The sequence below is a fragment of the Triturus cristatus genome, chromosome 4_2 (assembly GCF_964204655.1).
Source record: "Triturus cristatus chromosome 4_2, aTriCri1.1, whole genome shotgun sequence".
Lineage (NCBI taxonomy): Eukaryota > Metazoa > Chordata > Amphibia > Caudata > Salamandridae > Triturus > Triturus cristatus.
In genome coordinates this window covers 232,247,761-232,275,645 of record NC_140586.1, presented here as the reverse complement: position 1 = coordinate 232,275,645, position 27,885 = coordinate 232,247,761, and the positions used below count along the sequence as shown (strand labels likewise).

The 27,885-nt window shown below is 44.5% G+C and overlaps 1 protein-coding gene across 1 annotated transcript in view; it reads left to right on the top strand.

Annotated features, from left to right (window-relative positions):
• IL2RB (interleukin 2 receptor subunit beta) overlaps positions 1–27,885 on the top strand; it is a 401,650-nt gene that overhangs the window by 62,133 nt on the left and 311,632 nt on the right. Inside the window, exon 2 of the mRNA XM_085601347.1 lies at positions 6,825–6,904. Coding sequence (XP_085457473.1) covers positions 6,826–6,904 — 79 coding nt within the window. The 5' untranslated portion in view covers position 6,825. The remainder of the gene's footprint in view (positions 1–6,824; positions 6,905–27,885) is intronic.

The window sequence follows — 27,885 nt, the reverse complement described above, 5'->3', positions numbered from 1 at the left end:
TTTATAGTTGGTCTGTCTTGGATATTCTCAGTGGTTCAATTACACCTTACATTTCCATTGATTTTGTGGTCTTGGATAGACCCAATTGTGGCTAGGATTGCCCTAGATTTAAACCATGGTTGGATTGGCTGGGATATTGTCTAGGCTGGCTGAATGTGAGTGCTCTGGATATCTATAGTAACAGGGTTGTTCTTATATAGTGCACAGTTCGAATGTCCGGAGGAAAGTCCACAACGCTATGGGATGTTCTTCATATGTTCCAACATTGGGTTTGGGTGTTCCTAGATATTATTTCTGCTTTGTTTAGTGTGTCTTGGAAATGTTCAGGGTTTTCCTTTCTATATTCTATGGTTGAGTTGTCATGGGTATACTCCATGGCTGTCCTCTCATGCATCTACTCCATGATTGCTATGGGTTATTCACTTACTCAATGGTTTTGCTCTCCAAAATATACTTGAGTGTTAAGTCAGGTTGTAACCTATGGTTAAGTTGTCCAGAATATACTTCCTAGTTAGGTTGTCCTGTGTATAGTCCAGATAGCAGGTTTATGATGTAGTATAGTCCATTATTGGATCTGGATATCTTAGCAACAACTTATGAATAGTGTGTCCTTTATATGCTCAGGAGTTGAACTATTCTCACATAGTTCATGGCTGTGTTGTCATGATTACACTGTATTTTAGTGTTGGGTTAAATGCATTTTATGGTTTTATTTGTTCTGGATATGTTAGTGGTTGGGCTTTATCTACAAATCCCATGCTTCATTTGCCAGGGATATTGTTGAATTGGAAATGCCCCACTGTATGACGCGGTCGAGCAAGCATCCCTACCCTGAGTTCCCCTTGCAGCATGTCTCAGTAAGTTGTTGATTTTTCACCTCAGCCCACACAACAATCACATGTGTGTGCCAAGGTCCTCTGTGAAATCATGTGCAACCAGTCGGGCTCTGCAGTCTAGAGGGAGACACCGAAATTAACCTTCTTTTATGAAAGGGACTACTGTCATCTCCGAGGGCTGGGAAGAGCTGGCTGTAACCGGCTGCAGCAGAAGAGCAGGTATTTTACCTGTTGCCTTTAGTAGGGCAGTTGCTTACTAGCCTCCCCTGTTTTAAAAGGTCTACCAGTTCCTCTCAGCTGGATTCTTTGCAGTTTCCAAGTATAATATGGTTGGCACAGGTGTATGTGCTCTGAACCGATGAGACCTAGTGTGTGTAGAATATGTATATGCTGCTTAATTTGTGCACGCAGGAATCCATTTAGGGACTCCTCTATGTGGATGTCTGGCAAAAAGAGGTAACAAATTAGCTTGAAACACAGGGATGTGAATTGATAGAAACCAAGTGAATATTCCTAGGATCTTTTGAAGGGAGCTAGGCTAATTTTGTATGCAGGATGGAGTGATGAAACTCAATTTTGAAGTTCAGGGACATCCCCTGCCCCTTTCCTGTTTCATTTGTCCCCAGAGGTGTACTGCAGACAGCTGTGTGTAGTAGCGAAGGAGAGAAGACCACCCTCCTTTTGAGCCACTGTTTTGCAGGTACTAACAGTACACCCAGCTCTACCCGCCTTCATGCCTAATCTGCTGTTCTAAAGGTGGCTGTGTGAAAGGGGTTCAACCCCCTAATACCACACCTGACCAAAAGCAGAACTGGACTTTGAGACAGAGGTGCGTCTGGACAAAATAGTATTAATACTAAAGACACATCTCCAGACAGTGTACCAAGATGTCTCATCCACCAGTGCTAAGGTTCTTACACCAGTGGAGACCAAGAAATATTTCTGGGTTTCAGGATTCGGGTCTTTGACCGCCAAATCCCCTTGGTAGATTTGGGAACAGGAACCTAAAATTTCTGCATCCTCCTGAAGGGGCTGCCTTGAACCAACTTGAGTGAACAAGACAAGACAGCTGAGGAGAGATACTTAGAAGTAATCCTACATGAGAGCTGTATAGAAGAAGCGGGCCATGAAGAGTTGCGCCTAAAGAACAGCACCAGCACTCTGTAACTCAGAGAAGGAACTGCCCTCCTTTGCCAAACCATGTTCTGTGAGTTTAGTCTCCCTGCACTGCCCTCTGGATTAAAACATCTTGCCTCCCCGAAACCGTGCTTGCATGTGAGCACTGCGATCTGCACTGATTGGTCTGAAAAGAGCAGCGGAAAGTGTCTAGTGACGATGAGAACAACTACAAAGGGCTAACGCAAAGTGATAACACCCATAATGGCTTGGCACTAGAGAAAATCATAGCAATGTTTGGTGGTTTAATCTCAAGAGAAAAAGCAACTGTGACGGTTTAGCACCAAGAAGAATCACAGTCAGAATTGTGGTATGAAAATTCAGCCCCCTGGCAAGATCATTGCTTTGACTTGGATGAATATGACACTTCAATCTGCACGCATTTACAACGCAAGCCATTACCCTGCATTTTTTACTCCACAAATTATTTTACAGCGCACGGCTTTACAACGCAATCCATTACAACACAATTTACTATTCTAACTCCACCGGGGCATTGTAATGGGGAATGCGTTGTAATGGTTTGCATTGTAAAGCCCTGCATTGTAAAAAAAGTTGCAGAGTAAAAATGCGGGGTAATGGACTGCGTTGTAACGCAGTCGTTGTAAAGGATGTTTCCCGACTTGGATAGGGCTCTTCATTTGTTTGGGAGGTGAGCTTGAGCTTTGGGATCGAGGAAGATCCAAAATAAAAATATTTGCCGTCCTTCAACAGGGGTGACCAAGTGCCTCTTAGCTGCTTGTGCCAAAGTAGCCCCTCCGCTTTTGGACCCGATGAACATGCTTGCACGCAGTCAGAAAACGTCATGGGAGATGGAGGGACAGACCCAAGAGTACTACTGCCAGAGGACGGTGAGCAAGCAGGCACACTAGCAGGAGCATTGTCTTTACCTCTGGCCGACTGAGTGCAGTGGGTGAGGCCACATCTACCACTCTACAGGTGGAGTGCAGGACTAAACAGTCTAGTGAGTGAAGGGAGATTGCACCACACAAGCATTGTGGTAGAATAAAGCAGTTTTGCACTGATCTTGTAGTACTACCTGTACGAACCGGGGAAAGCCTGAAGTTGGAACTGGCGAACTCCGTACCCTCATGTGTGTACAAGTATCAGTGTATGCATTTTGCTCTCTACATTCTTTTTTTTGTCAAACATCTTTCTTTTTTATTGAGTTCTATAGCATATCTATAGCATAATAGAGAAAAATAAGTTAACCCAACAGACCATGAGAAGCTTTCCAGTAGCCATATCAGTATTCAGCATTCCTCTGTGTCTCATGGTATTCCACTTCATAGATTCATAACAATGTACTATCAAGACTAAGAAACTAATATATCTTCCAGACACTCCCTCAACATTACCCTCCACTTCTTCTGCTTCCCTCCCCTCCCCGTAAACTAATAAAAAAGATAAACAAAAGTAAATATTGCAGGACAGTCAGGTGAAGCCAAGAGGAGCTTATGTTGTATAGGAATTGTTCTCTGTTCGTAGGATCACTATTCAGAACTGGAAAAGTTGTAATGCTTGTACCCTTGAAGGGCAGGCCACGAGAGGGATCCCTCTGGAGAGGTAGCTGATTAGGGAGCCCCGGGCATATTCAATCATTTTAAAGTCATCCCTGAAGATGTCGCTCATTCTATCCATGGTAACTGCCTGCCGCAAGTGGGCATGCCACTGCTTTAGGGCTGGAACTTCCTTTTTCCGGGTTGCAGCTATCGCATTCTTCGCCGCGCCCAGACATAACCATACTTCATCTCTGTCCGCCTTTGGTTGGTATTTCAGTGAGGGGTCTCTGAGGCCCAGGAGAGCAAACGCCTGGGTGTCTGGGATCGGGTAGCCCAGCATGTCTTTAATTTGGGCCAGGATTTTGGACCAGAAGGGGAAGATTGTTGGTCAGTCCCACTATATGTGACGAAACTCGCCTAAGAGTCCACAGCCCCTCCAGCAGAGATCGTATGTGTTGGGGAAAAACCTTTTCAATATAGTCGGGTATAGGTACCAATCGTAAAGTACCTTGTAGTGAGCTTCCCAAATGCCTATGGAGCGATTGTATTGGGCTATGTCCTTCCAAAGCGCTCTCCAATGCCCCTCTGATATGTCATGTCCCAGAGTGCGGTCCCAAAAGGAAATGTGGCATCGTGGATGAGAGGATAACGTGTGGAGTAGAAGGAAGGAAATAGTGTCCTTAGCAGCCTTAGCTCCCTTCACAAAGTGCTCAATTGGAGTGAGCTTCCTCGTCCCCACTTCCTGAGTATATGGATGCAGCGCCCAGTGACGTTGTTGCAGATAGTGTTAGTGTTCAGCCACTGAGAGGTGAAAGTCTTGTTGACAGTGCTCAAAGGTGAGAATGTCCAAATTATGAAATAGATCGGATAACGTGACATCCCCCCTCCCTCCACGCATCAAATGGGCCTGGTTGTGCAGCTGGAGGAAACGTCCGGTTGTAGTGAATTGGGGTGAAAGGGGAGGGAAATGTCGTCCATGTGGCTCTCTTGACCACTTTATCTCAGGCTTTTAAGGTTGTTCTGTGGGCATGCTTATATAAGCGTTGAGGGCGCGGTCAGTTTTTGGTTTCCATAGTATATCCCATGACTCTTCCTCCTATTGCCCGGTCCATATGGAGCCAATGTTTGTCTGACTCCCTCTGGGACCATTCAGTAATGACTCCAAGTTGGACAGCCCTATAATAGAGATTAAAATAATTTAGAAGACCCCTTCAGTTTTTTGACGTCTAAGTAACTTAAAGGGAGGAACGGGCTCTTTTATTTTGCCAGATGAAGTTAGTTAGCAGCGTTCGGAGCATAGTCAAGTAATCGCTCTCAAGCTCAATTGGCAAACTTTGGAACAGGTGAAAGAACTTCAGTAACACCACCCTTTTAATTGCATGTATTCTACCAAGCCATGATAAATAGATAGGGGCCCACCTCTTTAGGTCTCCTTTCAATTATCGGAGGAGTGGTGGGTAGTTGGTCTGATACAGATATGAGATCTTAAGGGTTAGTTTAATGCCAAGGTAGGTGATCTCCTTCACCCATTGGAAAGGTGTCACAGACACCAGCCTCCCCATCTCTGTGTCTGGTAGCGTTAAGTTAAGCAGGAAAGACTTAGATAAGTTAATGCACAAGCCTGCCACCTCTTCAAAGAGCCGGAGCTCTCCTTGCAGGGTGGTCAGGGAGCGTTGCAAGTCAGTGAGGGTTAATAGAATGTCATTGTCAAACAGTGAAATCTTATGTTCCACCAACCCAAAACTGATACCCCTGACTGCCTGGTTTGCCCTAATCGTCGCAGCGAGGGGCTCTATGCTAAGTGTGGAGAGGAGGTGGGAAAGCAGGCATCCCTGTCTTGTTCTCTCCCCAGCTGTAAAAGTTCAGAACCAACCCTGTTAACAATTACTCTGGAGCATGGCATTGCATAATTGGTTGGACCATGGATATAAAAGCCTCGCAGAAGCCAAATTGTTTCAGGGTGTTAAATAAAAAAGTCCAGTTCATCCGGTCAAGCGCCTTCTTGGCATACCGCTGGGAATTGTTTTTTGGTAACCTTCTCAGTCAAATGAAACACCCTCCAAACATTATCGTTAGTCTGTCTGCTTTTAATGAACCCCGATTGATCTGGGTGGATCAGGTCCAGCATCAGGTCCTCCAGCCGCGAGGCTAGGATTTTAGAATACAATTTTGCGCTGAGCTAGAGGAGTGCTATGGGACGGTAGGAGCCACAAAGTCGTAGTAGATCTTTTCCCGTTTTCGGTATGATGATGATTACGACCTCACTTATCGTGGGAGGCCCTCTATATTTTTAAGCACAGAATTTAATAGTGCCTCATGATTAAAGACAAATGTTCTTTTTAAGTACAAGCATTTGCTGGACATTTATTGTTATTATATGACTGACTGAGTTCTGGATCTCTATACACACCACCTCCCTGAGATAGCCTTGAAACACTTTACCTAGCTACTCAAGGGTGGTCTGCTAAAGGGGTATACATGGTTCTCAGTTTTGGGTCCAACAGTATGGTAAGCCCCACGGCACCAGAGATAAAAGGCTCTTGTTATAATTTGAGCTGAGTAACCCAATAGGAATTACCGTAAAAGGTTTGATAGACATGTTCCAATCTTGGGATAGATTGTCCAAGATATAATACAAAATGGTTGAGTTTTTCTGGATATATTCGTTAGTTGGATTTACTGGATACTGTCCACGTTCAGAAAGGTGCTCCTTGAAACAGCTGCTGGTTGGGTTGCCATGCTTTGGGCTTTCCTTTCAGGCTCCATAAATAAGTTATGTAGCACATAATATAGCATTGGCTTGGTTCGTCCTTGATAAACACAGATGCTGGGTAGTCCTCTATATGTTCCATGATTAGGTTGCAATGTATCTACTCCAAGGTGTGGATGTCCATTCTGTAGTCCAAGGCTGAGTTGTTCTTCATTTATTCCACTGCTGTCCTGAAGAATAATTAATTCATACAGGTAGTGGTGATGTAGTAGTAGGTGTGAAGAAAAAAAGTTCACAAGTAAACAAAGACCATGTTCCTCCTTACATCAAGAGAACATAAACTGCCCTTCTCATTAGCAGGTGAGCGTGTGTTTCAAAAAGGGAACCAGTAGTAAATGAACTTGGGAGGCAAAATCTCTTGAAGAATTGGTGGACATCCATGAATTGAACACGTGTGTATATCTATGAGAGACACATAGAGAAGAGTGAGAGTGTGTGAGTAAGGTGAGAGAGACAGAACATTTGCCAACCCCCGTGTTTCTGAAGCTTATTAAGAAGTCAAAACACCAATTCCTTTTTCATACCTGTTTTTTTCTATAGGATGACAAATCTCTACTGCAACTCTCATTGCTACTGTGTCTCTCTCCTACTCCTTTTGGCTGCATCAATCTCCTCTGAAGGTAAGGAGGTATGCTGTGTGGGTAGTCATTTGGGGCATCCCTACTGAAACGTGGATAGGATGATGATAATGGGTAGTAGAGACAGCTGTGGTAGGTTGGTCTGTGTTAATGGGTGGCTTCAAATCCATTGGTGGCAGCTCAAGGACCACTAGTGCCAATATCCCTTTGGCTTGCAAAACCTGACCTTTTTGCTATTTCATGTAGCGTTAGCTTGGCCCAAGGATTTTGGAACACTTTACATGAGCATAAGATAACGTTACACAAGGTCAGATTCATTTAATTGTTTTAGGCACAGGGAGAGTATGTGATTTTGCCCAGAATCACAGGATGTTGAGCCGATGCCGGGACTCGACTGTGGTTCCCTAGTTCTATAGTTAGCAGCTCTGGGTGTAAGGCAAAATCTCATCCCCGTCTGTTGCAAAGTCATCCTGTGCCCTGGGCACCCCCCAACTTTTTGCTGACTGGAACTGGTGGTAACTGACTCTGACATACCCTGGGCTCTGCATAACCAGGCCCAGGGCCAGTGCCAAGCTAAAAGGAACACATTAGAATACAGTTAAGACACCCAACATAAACTAGGGTACACCATGGTATGGTGGGGTACCCCTGTAATTGGCATGACCTACCCCATAGGCCCCTAGTATATAATAGGGCAGGGGATTGAAACTACCTAGAAGTCCCCAGTACCCTGGGGCATGGCAGTTTAGAGGCCAGCAGCTTTTTCTGCACTAGCATGTGTGCAGTGCTGAAGCCTGAGGTCAGTTTAAAAGCAGCACTGGGTACCAGGACTGCTTTTAAACCTTAAATTGTGCTCAAATTCGTCTTTGATTCTAGAAGAACTGGGTAAGGGGATCTGCAATATTTCTGCAGATTCAGAACCCCTAAAGTCTCCCTTAGTTGCACAGGGGGTGGGGATCCTGTAGAGATTAGGGAAATACTTATAAAATATGTTTTTATAAGCCCTGGTGCTAGAAAATTGACCCAAGTCATTTTCCCCATTGCAAACCCCATGGCCCATAGGTTAACATGGTAGGAAGTTATTGATTGATAAATATTGATAGGCGAGGACTAGCCGGACCATTCAAAGACTTCCCAGAATGGTAGTAGTAAATCCAACAATATTATATTGTTGAATTTCTCCTAAAGTGTACATACAAGAAGTCATAAGACTTTCTTGTTTGTAAGTCTAAATTCAGCCTTCCAGTGGTCTGCCCTGATTGGTCAGAGTTAAGTGGATAAGCCAGGCTGCTTTGAAGAGGTGATAAAGAACCACTCTGCTGAGAGGGCAGTGTGCTGGTCTATAGGAATGCCAGGCCCGGAGGTGGAGTCGTAAACTATGCTCTTCAAAGGCAGAGGAGAGGCCTGGAAGTTAAGCCTGTCTGCTCGCAGCCACGTTAGCAAGGGTTGAGCATAGGAATAATTTTCTAAGACCTATGCTGGGTCCTATCATGTTTTAGTGGCCTTATTGCCAGTGGCAGACCTACATTTGCCCCTACCAATAACCCACTTTCCAACACCGTCTTTAAAAGAGAAGTTGATGAAGTTTTCAACTAGTGGCCCAGAGATCAGTAATGCAAGCAGTTATCATGATTCTGAGGCAAAAGTATACCATCACACCTCTGCAATGTCGATTTTGTGTTTTGGAGCCCATTAACTGACATTCAGTTGGCATAAGAGCTCTATGTTTGCAAATGAAGAATTGCCATTGCTGGTTCTGAATATACCCATCTTACTCATGGGAAATGGGTGGTTTTCCTGAAGAGCTAAATTAATCTTGTCTGAGTAGGTAAGGCATAATTTCGCTGACATGTTTACTTTCATTGTTGCCAGATTCATTTGTCTCTTTTCTTGTTGGAAGATGCCTTTATCTGTTCCATTTTTGGAGCAGTCTTTAGTATCTTTTGAATTATGAGATGATATCTATTTTTATCCACGAGATTACTTTACACACTATTGTTTTAAAGATACCTTCACCAGTTTTCTTGTTACTTTGTCTCTTTCTTATTGGTAGTTTCCTTGTCTCTTTTGTAGTTTGTTTTGCTAGGCAAATTCCTTTCTTTGTTTTAATAAAAATAGCTTTGTCTGTTTTTGATGGCAGTTACAGTTAATTTTCCAAAGTCCGTGGGAATTTCTTTATCCCTGTTAATGTTGGGATATTCCCTTCAGACATTTTAGTTGGGAGATGTCATGGGTCTCCTTTTTTGTTCGAAGCTTCTGTTTTAATTTTCTTGCTAGAAGATTACTCATTGGGTTTTAAGTGAGTTGGGCACATACATAGACTTTTTCTTTTATTATTCAGTGACCCTTGTGTAGTTTCTTGCTTTGAAATTAATTTTTTTTACCATCTCTTTCTTGATTGAAGAGTCATAAAATAATTTTGTGCTGGTAAATGTCTTTGTTTCTTATCTGTATTCCTTTGTCTTTTATTTGAACTCTCCGTTGCATGTTCTTTTTTTGGAATATTCCTTTCACTTGTTTTCTAGTAGGAATATTATTTTCTGCCTTCTTCATAAGATAATGATTATCTCGCCTTTTTAAGCAGCATTTTATCTTTTTTTTCTTGTTTGAGGGTATTTATTGTTTCCTGTACTGCCTGGATTTTATTTTTAATTCTTATATTGAATGGTGACAAATCACAAACTGTGCACACGTTAAATTCTGTGTAAAACGTGTAATAGCATTTATTTCAAGACAGATCCATACAAATAAGCATCTGAAGAAAATGAGGTAAAGATGTATATTCAGTCCTTCTGTTTATGACGAGTTCAGATATTCCAGCCAGCCAACACGTGTTTCGTCATGGGGCACAAAAACCCCTGACTTCTTCAGGGCTTCTCCTTCTACGTTGAATACATCAGACCTCAAGCCTGGTTGTAATTCCGACCCAGTGGGTCCTAACAATCGATCGGTCCGGAAGTAATCAATGAAGAGAGTGTAGGAGGAAGTTTTATCCAGAAAAGTACGTCGCTCCAAGTTAAGCCGATGTGAATCTCATGACGAGTACATCTATGAGTCACAGCCTGATTCTCCCCGCGTGTGGTTACATCTGTACTTGAAACAAATGCTATTACGCGTTTTACACAGAATTTAACGTGTGCACAGTTTGTGATTTGTTCGTACAGTGGGCCGTGGCCCACCACCAGACGGTTTAGGGGTTTTATCCCTCTCCTGTGGCACCGTTTCAGATATATTTCTAGTTAACACTATACGTATCAACGTAAATAAAGAGAGCGCCCTGAAACAACCTGACAGAACAAATAACACCCCCCTTTTTGTAAATTATTGAATGGTGACAGTTTGTCTATTTTATTTTTTATGAGATATATTCTGTATTTCCTTGTTGGGAGATTATTTTTATTTTGGCTTTTTGTATGCATTTGATACAGGTGTTTTAATGGATTTTACTTTAGTTCTCCTTTTTTGTTACTCCTATTTCTCATTCAGATTTGGACGAATATTTGTCACTTAATGATAATGTGTTTGCATAATCCCTTTAATTGTTGGAAAACAAGTTTTGTTTATTTTAGTAGAGTAGAAATCATTGTCTCATATCATACTGCAATCATTCTTATCCCTATCTTTATCTGCATATTCATTTCTTTTTTCTTACTAGCAAAAGATCTACACCCATTCTACCTTAAAGTGAATCCTATATATATATTATAATTGGAATATTAATGTGTCCTTTTTAATGGTAGGAAAAATTATTATCTCCTCTTGTTGGGACATCTCTTGCCTTTTATCTTGAGTAGAGATTCCATTTTCTCTCTCCATGTTGGAAGATCTGTTGCCTTGCTAACCTACAGCTTTTTGTTGGAAGATTACTTTATCTTTTGTTGTTGAGAAATTCCCCTTTCGATATTATATTGGGTGAGATGTGTATTACTTTTCTTGTTTGAGAATGCTTTGTCTCTCTTATAGGTACATTCCTGTATGTCCCATTATGTTTGAAGATTAATTTGCCCTCTCTTGTTTTCTGAGAAAATTCTTGATCACTGGTATTGTCATAAGATTCCTTCCTCTTCAGTTTGATTGAGTGGTGCTGTGGAACAGAATCTGAAACCATCAGTAGCTCACAAATATGAACTTTGGCAAATGTTAAGAGTGCAACATCCAAAACACAATGTGCCTATGAAGCATGTACCTTGACTACTTCTACTGTTACTCAGATTCCAAAAACGTGCCAACTACGAATGCAAACTCACAGTGTGATGGTTCCAAGAAGAATACAGTGCTCCACTCCTATTATCGAGCTGCATTAATATGCATGCCAGGCAGAGCTCCAACTGCACACCAGTTTGGTCTGGGGTTATCTGCGTCATTGTAGTCCATGATGTGCACCTTTGCATTTTTGATTGAGGGGTTGATGCTAATGCCCATGCTTTTATGATGTCTACTAACACATTGGCTGTACTTCTGCTTACTTGCAAAGGCTTTATGATTTATGTTTTCTGTCATTGTCTGAAAGCTATGTTTGTCTGTTGTGTCTGTGTGTGTTTATGTATTTTCATGATGACTTGCATTGTAGGCATAAGATAACAGACTAGTACTTTGTGGGGCTGGGACTAGTAATCTAGTGCCTGTTAGGTAAACAGTTCCAACTTGAAAAAACTAGGTGGACCTTGATAGTGATAGCACAAACTGGCAGGTTTTTCCTTAGAGAAATGTGAGTAAAGGATTTATGCAGCATCAAATCAACATTAAAGTCAGGCAACCAAGCAGAAACATTAGCAAACCAGTTTATTGAAAAGAAACAGATTTAAAGAATAAAGTAACACAAACATTGGGTAAGTCAATCATAATAGACTGACTTTGAGGAAAATGTTAAAAACTCACTAAATAAACCAGATATTGATGTTAAAGGTAATGGAAGTTCCTGTGCAGTACCCACAAGCAGTTACTATAAGCCTCTCTCACATCCAAAAACAAAACACATTTACCTGCACACCGGTCTCCCTGTGTAAAACAGTTAGCAGTGGCTCAGGATATGGTAGGTTCTCTCGCAGGGTGGGACAGTTCAGTGCTTGCAGTTTTCATTGTCTTAATTTAGAGGGACACCTGGGCTACCAATTCCGGGGCAGACTGCTGGCCAGGTCTGGTGCCTGCCTTTTCAATTGTACAATATCTTTTCCCTGGTGGCACCTACAACCTTCAACATTTCATGCTGAGATTGTAGGACAGGGAAGTGCAGATAAACGTGGGAGACGGGCTCAACTTCTCACTCCAGGGCCCCAGAGTCCAGTGTAGTTTCACTTCCAACTAGCCAGTTGATTCTTCCACAGAAAAACCCTGATTTATTTTTTCTGTCCCTAAGGCTAGAGGGACCGGCTTTCCAGACCCTTTCTGAACCATTTCCAGAACTCAGGTACAAGTTAACCAAAGCAGGACATGTAAAGCACGGCTATTCACTTGTGAGGGTATCCAGGCGCTGAGAACCCTGCTGTTAGGAACGGTTCAGTTGAACAGCCAGGTATTGAGTCCTTTCCTGAATTCCAACAGAGAAAACGAGGTATAGAGGTAAAGGGGGAGGTCATTCCAGGCCTTCTCATCGAGGTAGAAGGAGCATCCTTTACTGTTGCTTCGGCGGATGCGGGGAGTGTGGGAGAGGGAGAGGGAGGCGGAGCACTGGTGTCTGGAGGATTGGTGGAAGTTAAAGTGGGCACCAGGCCAGCCTCTGACTTCTCCCTCACGAAGAAACAGACAAAAGATCCGCTCTCCCTATGGTCTTCCAAGTCCAGTTTCGTCTGAAGGACACTGGTGGATCCCCTTCTTGTAGTAGTAGTCAATTGTAGTAGTCAATCTGTGAATTGGGACAACCCCTCAGTCATTCCATAAAGAATTCCCACAGTCCTCCCGCCACTTTGCCAAAGGTTCCTTCCTGCATTAAGGTTCTCTAGCCCAGAGAACTGTGCAAGTAGTGTCTTTCTATAGTGGCAGAAGTTTCCTTTCCTCTGATGGTATGATGGTGCCTATTTACATGAGATATCACCCTCTTCATAGTACTAATTCTGTGCCCCTTTGACCACCCTGAGTAGGAATCCTCCCGGACTAGGGCAGAAAACATCCCAAGAGTCATGCTGGTATCTAGTGTTCGAACAGCACAACTCTTCTCCCCACTCACTCTTCAAATTTGACCTCTCCCTCTCTGCTCTTCCGGCACTCTGGTCCCTTTAGTTCTTCAGAGAGGCCGGATGAGTTGTTCACCTTTAACATAATTCAGATTGGGACTAAGGCGAGCTGGTTTAGTCACAGTTGCAGGTGGAGAAATATGTCAATGAAATCATCTTTGCTACGTGTCACATTACATCCAATGCACTCTTTATGTGTGCTTTAGTGAATGTAACAAGCAGGCTTTTCAGACTGTTAATCATGATTTACCTGTGACTTGACCTATTAGGTGCATAAGGTCTACAGCTATGACCTTTCTCTTAAAGTCACTCTTGTGGTTGGGTCAAATCTGCCTTGCAGTCCATGTGACACTTAGTTTTTAAGCTGAGGATGAATCTGTTTTGCTATATCATGGTTGCCTTACTTAAAGGTTAAAAATACCAGGGAGTGAGTTGCGCAAGGCTTCCTACTTCTAGGATTTGTAAGGCACTGTATACATCCTCTAAATTATACAGATTTTAAGTGGAGTGCTTGTGGTAAGCACCTGTCCTACCCCCACAACCCCACCAGGACTTAACCTGCGACAAGTCCTCCAACCGGTCAAGGCCCTTTGGTTCCCACCTCGCTCCTCTCTTGCTCTCACACTCCTCTCTCACCAATTATTTTCCACTGTATCTCTCTTGTGACCTTTACACCTGCCACTCTCTTTCTCTTTTGTGCCGGTGTTTTGTCTTTGCTGTCCTCAAACTGCCCTTGGTTTGGCTGCTTTTTTCATTACTTTGCATTTGTTTGTGCCCCTGGTTGTACCATTTGTTTTTCATCATTTGTGCCCGTGCTCTGTCCTTTCTCAACCATTTTTCATGATTATTATGATGCTCCAATTTGCTATGCACACCTGTATTTGCATAAAGAGTGGTGCACTGAGTCCAGCACAATTATATTGGGCAAGTGCCTCCGGAGGAACATTTTGCTCCCTCTGTCCACCAAAGCCTTCCTCCTTCACTAGGATAAGGAGTCTTACTGGTCATAACTGTAGAATGACACTCATGGTAGTGAGTTTTAGAGCAGTCAGTCCAAACAAATGGCTGCAGTTTGCTTTGAGGAAACTGAGGACAAGTAACCAAGCATTAGTTATTAAATATCATTTTGTGTCTCAGATCTTTTGGTCAGACAAGGATGATGATCATTACAAAAAAAAAAATCGACTTCAAGTCTGTTGAAAACCATGTGTTTGTTTTAATAAAATAAAATAAAAATGTAAGCATGTTTCTGTGTAGGACAAGTAGATTTTTCTCACATTTTGTCCTTTGAACAAGTAGATTATTTAAAGAATTCCACACCCCTGGGCACCACTGGGTGTAAGTACTGGACCTCAGACCCCGACACTTCAGTACATTTCTAGACCTGTGGATACTTTGCCAGGAAGAATGACTGCTGTGCTGCTGAAGGACTGCCACTCTGCTAGACTGCACTCTGCTAGACTCCTGCTTTGCTGTACGGATCTGCTGCCTGCTGCCCCTTTTGTCTGGGTGAGAAGGACTGGACCTGCATCTCCTGACCCCAAAACCCAGAGTGACTCCAAGGGTTAGTTGGCTGGTCTCCTGATCTTAAGCCTCAAGTACACAACAGGCTTCCAACTCCTGCACCTGGACTCTGCTAGCTGTGAGTCTACTCTGACAAGTGGTGCTCCCCCAGCCTAGGACCCTTGGAAGTGGGCCTAAGGTGCTTGCCAGCAGAACCGACGTATCTCCCCTGTTGAGTGATGCAGCCCCAAGCAGAACAGGCCCATCTCTGAGTTGGGCGGCGCATCCCTGAACAGAACAGACGCATTGCTGCTGCAGCATGGATTGGACCCGTCGCAAAAGACTTGCATCACCGCTGGCTCCCGCATCTTGGGACCGACACATCTCCTCTGAACCACTGCTGTACGACAGAACCTCTCACTGCAACCTCGTCGCATCTTGGAACCGACACATCGCCTCAGCTGCGCGACGCATCTTCGAAGACGATCAACGCAATGCACCGCAACCAGAATTTAAGGCACTCTGTTCAGCGGGCCTAACTAGGTCCCTGTCGCCGGCCCGCGATCTATCTTGGTCAGCCTGACAGAACAGTTTCTTACCTGTAACTCCAGTTCTCTCAGGTGGCCAGGTGCGGTAACCCTGGAGTATTTCTTCTCGATATATCTTCTCAAGTGGATATGTTGGCCTTTCTTCAGGAAGGCCTGTAAAGACACTTAGGCAATAGAGAGACAAATAATTTAGCCTAAGTACATAGGCTACACTGGCCAAATATCCATCTTGAAGTGAAAAAGGTGCCAGTACACAATTTTTGAGACAATTCTGCAGTGTTTAATACACAGAAGAATACCCTTCACAAAACCCTTTTTTTCATGAAAGAGATGAATGAGAGTAGGACAGAGTAGCCTCATAGGCTGTCATTATATGGCTCAAAAATAGAGGCTGTGCCTTTAAGAATCCAGATACCACCAGTATCCCATCATGCACAGCTAGTGGCAGTTACTTAAATTCTTTTTGAAGGTGATGTGAAATGTATGCAGCATGTCTGGATACCTCTATTCCACCAGGGGAAGAGGGGGGGGGAGGGTTGCTTATGACTTATCATGGAAATAACCCTATGAGAGAACTGGAGTTGGAGGTAAACTGTTCCTTCTCTCGTGGCGGATTTCCATGAATAGTCCTAAGCACTTGAATAGATTAGCAAGCCCCTCCCCAAAGGGCACGTTGGAGGAGACAGAGGATTATTGTAGACAGATTAAGCAAATAGGTTCCTACGGGAAGGCTGACCAATGTGAGCATCTGCCCTAGCAGAGTCCAGGCAGTAGTGTTTAGTGAATGTAGAAATTACTTCCAGGTTGCAGCTTTGCATATCTCTGGAATGGGTATGTTACAGAGCAAAGCAGTGGTAGCTGCTTTTCCCCTGGTAGAATGGGCCTTAGGCTTAGCCTTAGAAGTCGCTACACCGGTACAGAGAGAACCATAATTTACAAATAATTGGTCAGATCTCCGTATCTCTTTAGTTTTATCAAGATAGAAGTTAGGAACCCTTTTAACATTTAGGGAATGAAGGGATCCCTCCACTGGAGTAGACGGATGTTGGAAAAAAGTAGGTAAAGAGACTGCCTGGTTAACATGAAAATTTGAAACCATCTCAGGGAGGAATTTCGGATGCATCCTCATGGCTACTTTGGATGCATGAAAAACTGTGTATGACTCTTGACAGCAAAGAACCTGTATTTCACTAACCCTGTGGGCAGGTGTTATAGCCACAAGAAAAGCTGTCTTCCAAGACAGATGCTGAAGAGACGCGTTATGTATGGGTTCAAAAGGTTCCTGCATAAGGCGAAAGAGAACCACATTAAGCTCCTATGGAGGAGCAGGGCATCTAATAGTAGGAAAAACCTTCTTCAAACCTTCCAGGAAATCTTTAATGACAGGGATTCTGAAAAAGGAAGTTTGTGAAGGGCATTTCTTGTAGGCAGTATGTGCTGCCAGGTGAACCTTATTGGAAGGAAATTGTAAGCCAGATTGTGCGAAATGGAGCAAATATGGAAGGATAACATCTTCCTGGCAAGAGGTAGGGTTCTCGTTCTTTGATGAACACCATATATAGAACCTCTTGCATTTAAGGGCATAAGCAGAACGTGTGGAAGGCAACTTTGCCTCCCTGAGGATGTCCATGCAGTCTTGAGGTAGGTTCAGGTGTCCATATTGTACTAGCTCAGGAGCCATTCTGCCAAATTCAAAGAGGAGAGTTTGGGGTGTACAATCTGGCCTCCGAACTTCATTGACAGATCTGTCCTGCATGGCAGCCTGAGATGTGGACGGAAAGACCGGTGAAGGAGGTCCGTGAACCACGATTGACGTGGCCACTCTAGGGCTGAGTATCATCTGGGCCCGTGAATGCAACAACTTGATGAATACTGCTAGGATTAGGGGAACTGGTGGAAAGGCATAGAGAAATCTGCTGGACCAGCTGATCCACAGGGCATTGCCCAGCGTTCCCGGTTGGTAGTACCTCAATGCAAAGTTTTGGCATTTGCTGATTTCTACAGTGGCGAACAATTCGAACTTCGGAATGCCCCATTTTCGAAGATATCGTTGACCACATCATCGTTTAAGACCCACTCATGGTTTCCTGATGGAGCCTGCTGAGTGAATCGGCCTGAGTATTCTGAACACCTGGGAGGTGAACTGCTGTGATCGTGAGATTTCTGGCCAGAAGCCACTTCCAGATCACCTAGGCTTCTAAAGACAAGGGCCTGGACCTCGAGACTCCCTGCTTGTTGAGGTAGAACATTGTTATTGTATTGTCCGTCTGAACAAGCAGGGAGTTGTAGTGGAGTGATGGCTGGAAGGCTTTCAACGCCAGATGAATTGTCCATAGCTCCAGTAGATTGATGTGGTATATGGACTCCCTGTGTGACCATGTGCCTTGGATATGAAGGTGGCCCATGTGGGCTCCTCATCCTTGGAGCGAGGCATCAGTGACTACGGTCTGAACAGGTATATCCTTGTGAAAAGGAATCCCTCATAGGAGATTGGTTGGATAGCACCACCATTTGATGGACCGCAGGGCATGCTAAGACAATCGAATCCTGTCTTCCTAATCTCCTGTTCGCTGGTCCCATTGATATTCTAGGCCTCATGTGGAGCAGTTCATTCGGTGTAAGAAATATGCAGGAGGCCATTGAGCCCAGGAGTGAGGAGACCTTAGTCATGGTTGGATGAGAGGCTGAGCCTTCCGAAGGATCGATAAGTGTCTCTCTTCCGAAGGACACAAAATTGTCTTGAGAGTATCAATGGCGGCCTCTCTGATATTGCAGGAACTGTACTGGGGTCGAGGTTGACTTCACATGGTTGACATGTAGACCCAGCCAAAGGAGAAGATCGGAGGTCCAATTGAAGCAAAGCTGAGCCTCCTGAGACGTGGATGCTTTGAGCAGCCAATCATCTAGATATGAACAGACGTACACTTTGTGTTTCCTTAGATGGGCCGCAACTTGCAATGCGTTTGGGTAATTGCTATTTGAAAGTATGCATCTTGGAGTTCGACCAATCCTCTTGGTGCAACTGAGGGTTAAATTTGGTGTAATGCCAGCATCCGGGACCTTTCTCGCTGAGTCCACTTGGATTGTTTCTGAGGTATGGGGGGCTGATGAATCTGAGAGAATATCCATTGCGAACAATATTCTGCACCCAATTGTCTTGCGTGATGCTTTGTCACTCTGCCAGGTAATGTTGAATGCTTCCCCCTATCTGAGTGGGTAACGGAAGACGGGGAAGAAAAGTTTCAGGGTTTCAACCATGCTGGTTGTTTGCCTCCTTGTGCACCCTGCTGGCTTGATCTTCCTCTAGCCTGCCACTTTTGGTACGGTTGGTAGGATCGTTGATACTGTTGTTGCACACCTGTCTGGCAACTCTGATACCACCAAAGGGTTTGAACCCTCTGTGTGGAATAGCAGTGTGGGAAAGGTGGGAAAGATTTATGCTGCCCCTGAGATCTTTCTAAGCCAACAGCTTTCAGGGTCTCCATTTCTGCCTTCATCCTGGCCATTTCTTCATTGGCATGAGTGCCAAAGAGGCTTGTCCCCGAGAATGGCAGATTCAGGATGCGTTGTTGAAATTCAGGTTTAAGAGACGCCTGACGCAGCCATGAGTGTCTTCAAAGAGCCATGCCGTGACAATATTTGTGTGCAGCCAGAAGAGATGTGTCTGCTGCTGTGCTTATCACTTGATTAGAGACTATAAGATCTTCTGTCAAAATTTCATTAAAGCCTTCTCTTTTGTCTCTAAGGAGGCAGTCCACAAACTGTTGGAGTTATTCCCACAGCGCCCTATCACATCTGCCTAGTTAGGCTGTGGAACTGGCTGCTTTCATAATTGTTCCTACTCTGTCGCAGACCTTTCCCTACCTACTGAGTCTATTCTGCTGCTCTCTTTGTCCAGTGGCACTGTTGAGATAGGAGCCGTGGCATGTTGCTTCTTTGCCGCCACCACAATGACAGATTCCGGAGTCGGGTCTGTCTGAAGGAAGGCAGGGTCCTGGTCTGGGGGACAGTATTTCTTCTACAGTTTGGACGGAGCTGACTTACTAGAAGTAGGTGTAAGGAAGAGCTCCATAGCTGGCTCTAGGAGAACCGGAACAAGAGGCAATAAGGGGCATGAAGCTTGTCAGTGGTGCAGAGTCTCAAATATTACAGACATTGTCAGAGTAGGTGTGGACATGGGGATGTTTAACTTTGAAGCACCCCGCACCAGAACCTCTTGAAAGGTAGAGGTATCATCCACTGGTGAAATGCATGGGAGAGGGGAGTCCGATAGCGCTGGAGTGTACCACCCTGTGCAGGAGGAGGAGGAGGTTCTGGTACCTTCCTTCATAGCATCGTTGATGGGAACATCCTGAAGGAGTGGAGGAGCATCATCGTCTGTGAGAATGATTTTGAGTGTGAGACCTAGACCTTGGTCTTGGTAGTGGTGGAGGCAGTGGAGGTGGCGGAGGCGGTGGAGGCAGAGGAGGTGAAGGCAGAGTAGGAGGTCTTGGCTCAGCATCTGGCAGATGTGGAGAAGGCTGTTGAGGAGGAAGCGTTGGTGTTGGAGAGGGGACATTCTGTGACAGAGAATAAATCTGAATCCGATATATAGATCCGCCTTTTCTTTCTACATGCTTCCTGAAGCCTTGAGGAGGCAGACAAAGTCACTAAAGACGACTTTTCTGTCCCCCTCGACGTTGATCTACTCCTTGAAGACAACCAACGACAATGCCTCAACGTCGGATCTCATCTTGATGTCGATTGGTGTTGTCTCGACGTTCACCAGCGATGGTGTCTCGATGGGGATCGGCGGTGGTGGTGTGACGTTGATCGTCAGTGGGGTCTCGACGTCGACCGACTGTGGCGGTATGTCGACGGTGATCACAGCGATGTGTCAACGCCAATAAAGACCTCAATGACAACCTGTGCGGTGTAGCTGTTTGCAGTGGGCTGCCTGATGTTGCAATCAATGTCAGTATTCTTCGTCTCGACATGAAACATAAAAATTTCTTCAACGTTGAGCCCTTGGTTGACAGCAAACAGGACATCGCTGTACCTTCTCGCAACGTCATCGACCGGGACCCGCACAGTTTTTCAGCCCTTCTTCTGCTTGAAAGCCCTCCTGAGGCTGAAGACAGAGCCCTGGTAGAGGACTTACCCTCTCCTCGCCCTCAGGTCCCACCTGAAGATTGTACCTTCTGCTTACCTCGCTCCTCTGCTCCTTGGTTCTGCTAATTGGATTTTTGTCATTGGGTCTTGTTTTATTTATGAACGTGCAATCTATTTTTCTAACCTGGTGTGGGATCCTTTTTGTGTTGTGTTTTCGCTGTTTTATTGTTTAAAGTCTTGTAAAATACTTTACACATTGCCTCTAAGTTAAGCCTGACCGCTCTGTACCAAGCTACAAGAGGATGAGCACAGGTTAATTTAGGGTTTGTCTGCGCCATATCCTGATTAGGATTGTGGTTGCTGCTTGACCAGGGCTCATATCCCAGTTAACCACTAGCACAATTTCTAACGCATACCTAGTTAATGCTGGACGCAGTACAAACATGTGCAGTGGACATGCCACTAGCATGCCAAAGGCGCTTAAAAGGGAAACCTGCTCACGCCCAGCATCATGAATCCTGGTCCATCCCTTACCCACCGCGTTCCTCCACACCTTCAACCCTGGCCACCAATACCCACGCTGCTACCGCAATGATCCACACAACACAGAAGGAGCTTTCAACTGTGCTTGATGCTGATTCACACTGCACTAGTACACCCACTACCCCAAAATCCACAATGACCCCCCAAACACCGCATACACTCAAGAACGCTGGAGCCAACAGACACCCCCACCTGCACATCACAGCCAGATTCATCATGATTGGAACCCTGGTCTACCAACCCACCAGGACCCTGAGTCAACTTCCCCAGCAGTGGGGACTTTGCCGCTCCGTTAGCCATCGACTACAGCACCTATTTTCTCCTAGGAGATCTCAACTTTCGCCTAGAAGACCTGACCGATCCCAACTCAGATGCACTCTTCGAAAGCCTCAGAAACCTCAGACTCACCCAACACGTTTCAACTCCCACTGACACCGTCAGACACATCCATGGCCCCATCTTTACCTCACTCAATGACATCAGGATCAACAAATACCTCATCCATCACCTGGACTCACCATGCCATCATCAGTTTCACAATCAACATCCCTCACCACAGAAGATCTACCACAACAGGCCCAGCTCACCAGTGCTGGAACAATAATATATCAGAGATGGACTGGATGTCTGCCCTCCAACCAGAGCACATAGGCCGCCTATCAAGTAACATCAAAAACTTAACTGGATCACCACCTGCGCCGATACCCTGGCCCCAAGCAAATGAAGTCAATTAGCAAGAATGCAAACATAGCCCAACTGGTACATAGAAGAAATCAGAATGACAAAGCGGTATTGCAAACAACTATAATAGAGGTTGATAACGAGCCAGAAAAAATCAGACAAGGACATGTTCAAATTCGCTACCACCAGCAAATCTGGGAAAACAAGAGGAAGACCCTAGCTGAAAGCATCAACGACAGCTCCAACAGCAGCATAGAAATCTTCACAATCATAAAGATCTTCACTCCACCCACCAGCAACGTTACCTCAACTTAGGAACTGTGCAACGACCTCTGCAGCAAAATTACATCCATATATGACAACTTCGACCCACAACCGGACCCCGGCAACCTTGCAACAAATCTCCCAGAATTAGACAAAGAAAACACCCTGACCACATGCAACCCCATCACAACAGAAGAAATTGCAGTAATTAGGAAGACCAACCACTCTGTGGCCCCGTCTGACCGTTGCCCCCACCATGACTACAACAAAGGTTCCACCCCAATCAGCAAAGCTCTCACCCTTATCCTCAACACCTCTATCGGCACAGCCACCTTCCCAGAAGCTTGGAAGCATGCAGCCGTCAACACTCTCCTGAAGAATCCCTCAGCACACCAAGCAAACCGACCAATCTCCCTCCTACCATACCCAGCCAAAGTCCTCGAAAAAGTAGTCAAGTGACACCTTGCTGCCCATCTCACCAACCACCAGCTCAGCAACGCTACTCAATTTGGATTCAGACTAAACAACAGCACAGTTGCAGCCCTCATTGCAGCAACAGACAACATCTGGATGATCCTTGACAGAAGAAAAAACACAGCCTTCATCCTATTAGACCCTCTAAAGTTTTCAACACAGGCTACCATCCCATCCTGATCAGACAATTTTAAACGTCTGGCATTCAAGGGCCTGCCATCCAATGTCTCTGTACATTTCTCAATGGAAGAACTCAACCAACCAACATGCTGCCTTACTCAGGAGCCTAGAATCTCATTTGTGAGTGCTGCTAGGTCCCTTACTCAGCCCGACCCTCTTCAACATCCACTGGCAGACGTTTTCCCAATCACACAACATGAACATACTTACCTACAACAATGACATGCAACTGATACTGTCCCTCTCAGACAAAATACCCAGCACAAGAAATAACTTCTACCCCAGCATGAAGGTCAACTGCCTCAAACTGAACACGGACAAGACCAAAGTGGTGATCTTAGGAAAAGATGGCTCACGTATAATACACCATTTACGTATAATGCACAGATTTTAACAACAAAAAATGTTGTTTCTAGCTCAAACGGATTAAAAGTTACTCAAAATGCGATGACACATGTTGCCACGCAGTGGAAGGCCCTTTTCAAAGCTGGACTGGTCACCTTTCTGTTGCTTCTTGCTATATTTGGATGTTACACTGCCACTTATAAGGTGCAGCCAATGCCCCCTGTGTGTTAGCAAGTTTAAAAATGATAAAACAATAAAGTAATACTATTACAAAATGTGCCGCATTATGCCACATAAATTGCCTTTTCTTGCAGCACTATTAACTCAACCCTGCAGCATAATTTGGCCCTCTCCTGCTGCATAATTCCTGCCCAAGTGCTAATCACCAGCAAACTAGACTATGGAACACTCTTCGTAGGAATCACTAAGAAGCTCACAAAAAGCGACAGACCGTCTGGAACACAGCAGCCAGACTGGTCCTCAACCGCCCATTCCGGTCTCACATCAAACGGCACCTGAGGTAACTCTAATGGCTCCTAATACACAAACATGCATAGTTGACGTTTGTCACCCACAGACTACAAAGCACTACACAACACAGGCCCAGTGTACCTGAATAGCCTCCACCAAAGCTCCAGGCACCTCCCTTCAGCTGAACTCTCACTTGCACACATGCATGCACAAAACCAGGTCAGGAGGTTGAGTCATCCCTTGCATCACTCTTAAAATGTGAAACAATATCACACATCGTGCAAACCACATAAGAAACTACTCATCTATTCTTGAATTATACAACAAGTTGAAGACATGGCTCTTTGAGTAAGTCCCTGGTAAGCTAGGCTATACTCACCTGCAAAGCACCAGGATACCCTCATGGGTGTTAGTGCATTCTAAAAATACACATAACATAACAAAATAGGGGGACCACCCCTAATGATGGTATTTCCTACTAAAAGGTATTTTTTGGGTGAGGGAGTGGTAAACATTCTTTTGGTATTGTTTAGATATTGCAGTTGTAAATGTCAATATGTAATTATGCAATAAGGTGTTTGTGCATTTTGTGGTTTTTTTTAATCGTTTTCCTGCGTGAGTTGATCTAGCATGTGTTGGAAATCAAGGGACTTCGTCTCCTGTTAACTTTGTTGCACGCAGTAAAATCACCATCTCTTGACATGTTTACTTGATTTGTTCACTTTGAATGGCCGAATGTAATTATTCTTCCGTCTGCGTGGAGCATGGAGAATTATGATCATTATCACTTTATATAACTAAGTCCATTTTTATGGTAAGATCCTTTGCTTCTTTTTATTTGGGAAGCTTCATCATCTATTGTTATGATAATGTTATGTTAATATGATTTGTAGAGCGCATGGCTGCCCCAGCAACGGGGCTTCCCAGAGCTAAGATCCAGTAAACCTACAGAAAGCAACAAGAAATGTGGGGGGCTACTGAGAGACCCAGGTAGCAAACAGACAGGTTTTAATTTGTTTCCTGAAGCAAAGATGACTCGGAGTGATCCCTTAATCAAGAGGCTAGGTGTCAGCACCTAGAAGGAGCAACCTCATAGTTTCTTCCTCTTGACTTGAGGGACCACTGCCAGATTTCGATCAACAGAGCCAAGGGTTCTGGTAGGGAGATTGAGCAGCATAAGTTCAGAGAGAATAGGGGCCCCTGAGGAATGCACAATCTTGTGAGTAGTGCTGAGAACTTTAATCTGAATGCACTTCTCAATGGGCAGCCAGTGAAGCTTCTGAGGAAGCCCAGAGGAAGAACAGAACTTAGGAAGGGAGAGCAGTAGTTTTGCTGTAACATTTCGGACAGACTACAGCCTCGTTACAATCGATTTCTTGCACCTCAAATACAAGATGTTTCAGTAGTCAAGGCATGACAGGATGAGAGTTTGAATAATCACCTGTCGAATGCTGGGTTGGAAGAAGCAGATGATGGATTTCAGGCTGCATAAGATACCGAAGCACAAGCCTTCTAAAGTTCGTACTTGGATCTCAAATGAGAAGGAATCATCAAACCAAACACCTAGGTTTTTATGGATGATTTAGGTGATAGAGGAGGCCCCAAAGCCTCCGGCCACCAGTGATCATCCCAGGTCTGGGTGTGCTTGCTGAACAGCAAAATGTCGGTTTTATTGGAGTTAAGTTTAAGACAGTTGTCATCCATCCAGGAGGCCACCGGCAGCATCCATTCCTGAAATTTAACGATGTCTTGAGAAGAATCATTGCAGAAGGAGACAATAAGTTGAGTATCATCTGCATATGATACTAGGGAGATTTAAAAGGACTTCACAATCACAGCCAAGGCCAGAATTAAATGTTAAAAAGAGTGGGGTTTAACTAGGAGCCATGCTCCAAAGGTATAGGCGAGGATGCAAAAGGATGAGAGATAACCTGAAAGGAATGGTTTCTAAGGAGAGAAGCAAACCAGGATAGGGCCTTACCACTGACAACTATATCGCAAAGGCGCTGAAGCAGCACCCTATGCAATAATGTGTCAAAGGCGGCACTCAGGTCCAAAAGGATAAGAGCCGAGCAGCTTCCTTCATCTGCTGCTCTTCAAAAGGACTCTCACTCTCAGCAAAGCCGATTTAGAACTGTGATTGGACCAGAAGCCATTTTGGGACACATCCAAGATATGACTGTCTTTTAAAAACTCAGTAAGGAGTTTATTAACATGCCTTTCCACAACTTTACCTAAGAAATGGAGCATAGAAATAGGGGACTAGTTTTGGGGTTTGGTAGGGTCAATAAACACTATTCAGCAGGCTTATTACCTTCGCCTGCTTTCACGCCTGTGGAACAGTGGCTGCAAACAAAGAGACATTGGCAATCTTCAAAAAAATAGGAAAGAAGACCTCGGCAAAGTTAATAATAAAGTCTGGATAGAGAGGATAATCCGGGGAACCCGAATTCACTAGAGAGCAGAGGGGAAAAAGAGGAGGATCAAGGAGGGCTAAAGGGTTTCATTCTGGCCCAGGCTTTAACTGAGATGGCCGATCAAGGCAGGCCTCAGTGTCAGCGGGAGCCTTAGGCGGAAAATGGGTATAAATGGTGTCAATTTTTTTCAACGGAAAAGTCTGCTATAGTGTTACAATGTTCAGTTGAAGCCTCAACTGGCCCTGTAATGATTGGTTTCGTGAAACTATTTACCGTTGAGAAATTTATTTTGCGGGATTCTTACTGATTAAACTCTTGTTAGAAAAGAATTCCGCTCGTGTTTTCCTTATCGATTTATGGTATGCTTTAATAGCGCTCAAGTAAGTTGTTTTTGCCACTACCTCATAGGATTTTCTCCAGGCTCGCTCAAGCACTTTGCAGTGTTTTTTGTCTGTCACCAACTCCCATTAAACCAGGGACGGAAGGCTTACTTCTGGCCCGAACTTGACAATGAGGTAGAAATCTGTCAAGGGCAGACGTGAGCCATGCTTCTAATTTGGATTCAACGTGGGGTTGGCATATAACAAAGGGGTGTTGGCAGATACATAGCTGCTGAATTCAGCCAAATTTAATTTATGCCTGGGCCTCTTCATAGTGATGTTGCAGGTTGCGGTATCAATATTGTTGAACAAAGATAAGACATGGGAATCATAAATGGTCTGACCAAGTCATAGGCCAAGAAGGGACCAAGGTGGTGCCACCTTTAAGTTAGGAAGGTTAGAAAAAACAGGGTCTAAAAGATGGCCAGCAGTATGTGTAGACCTCTTACTAATTAAACCAGCTGAAGCAATGCAAAGTCATCCAGAAATGTGCAGGCCCCGATCTCATTGGACTGGTCAAAGTGAAGGTTAGGATCTCCTAAAATACTAAAGTTAGATGATTTAAGGGCCAAAGAATTCACCTGGTTGACCTGGGCTGTACTTAAGGCTTTGGTAGTGCTTGGAGGTCAATAGATTAGAAGACTGGACAAAGTACAGTTTTTATTCACTGATATCTTGAAGATGGCACTTTCAGATTCTTGAATAGGGCAGGGGTCCAGCTTGAAAGCTAACAATTTCGTAGATGATAGTTAAACCACCCCCTCTGCAAATAAGTCTATCACATCTTTTGATGCCATTAGCCTGGGGAAGAGCTAGAAGGGGTACAACAGTGGTTATAGAACTGAGCCAGAATTTGATAAGAAATATAGCTTCAGGTGAGTTGAATGAGATAAAATATCTCAGGGTGGTGACGTACTAATGAGTAGCAATTGACAACACACATTTTCAGCATAGGGCAGTAAGTGTTCTGGATAGCATGCATGGCCACTGGGAGAGATCTAGGAAAGGATCTCATGTTAGGCACAAAGCCACACTGTTCACGCCTAAAGGTATTTTCTCCTGGGCACCAAGCATGCAGGCAATCTTTACGGAAAACTTGCCTCAGCTTAAGTAGTGCAGATAAGAGAACGAGGATCTCTTTAGAGGGGCAGAATCCATGGCCCCTTGTGCCGTCCAGGTACAGAAGGGTGCAGACAGGTTGCCTTTGGTGTGCCTTCGGCATTCCACTGGCATATCCGTAGCACGTCCGTGCATCGGCCTTCTTTAAATACTGAATTTGCAGGCAGGAAAGCAGCATGAGAACAACTAGAATGCTGCCTTCCAATGCTGGTGATCCAGCCTTAATGGCTGCCAGCAAGTGAGGATGCGACGAAAAGACCAGCAAAATATGCCCAATAGTAAAACCAGTCCCACACTCCCGCCTTATTCACACTTAGCGCTTAATTTGTAAAATATTAAGTGCCAGGGCTCTGACCAGGAGGCCACTGCAGCTTGCACCCTCCATCGTCCTTGGCATCGCGGCCAAAACTACTACTAACCATCGCTCTTGCATGTAAATGGGACAGTTCAGATTATTGTATTCCTAAACAACCGTTGTTCTGCGCATCTCTAAATTAGATGAGCAGCGGCACCATGTGGTAGACTGTTCCAAGTATGGTGTTGACAATTAGGTGCAGGTGCCGAGCACCAGAAACCAATTAAGTGCCGGGCTGAGCAACGGAAAACTACGGCTCCAATTAAGCACTGCTCACACTCCGACTAAAGTGCAAATGTGCAAATGCCCCAGTAAAGTTCCTCCAGCCTAAATGTAGGAAATTCAGCCTATCTGCCTTTCATGCAGTATCTAAAGTATTTAGCAGCAACACATGTTCAGCATAGTTTTCACAATTAAGACAAGCTAAAACATCCCACCTTGAACACACTGAACAACAAATGCACTCACTAATGCCGTACTAA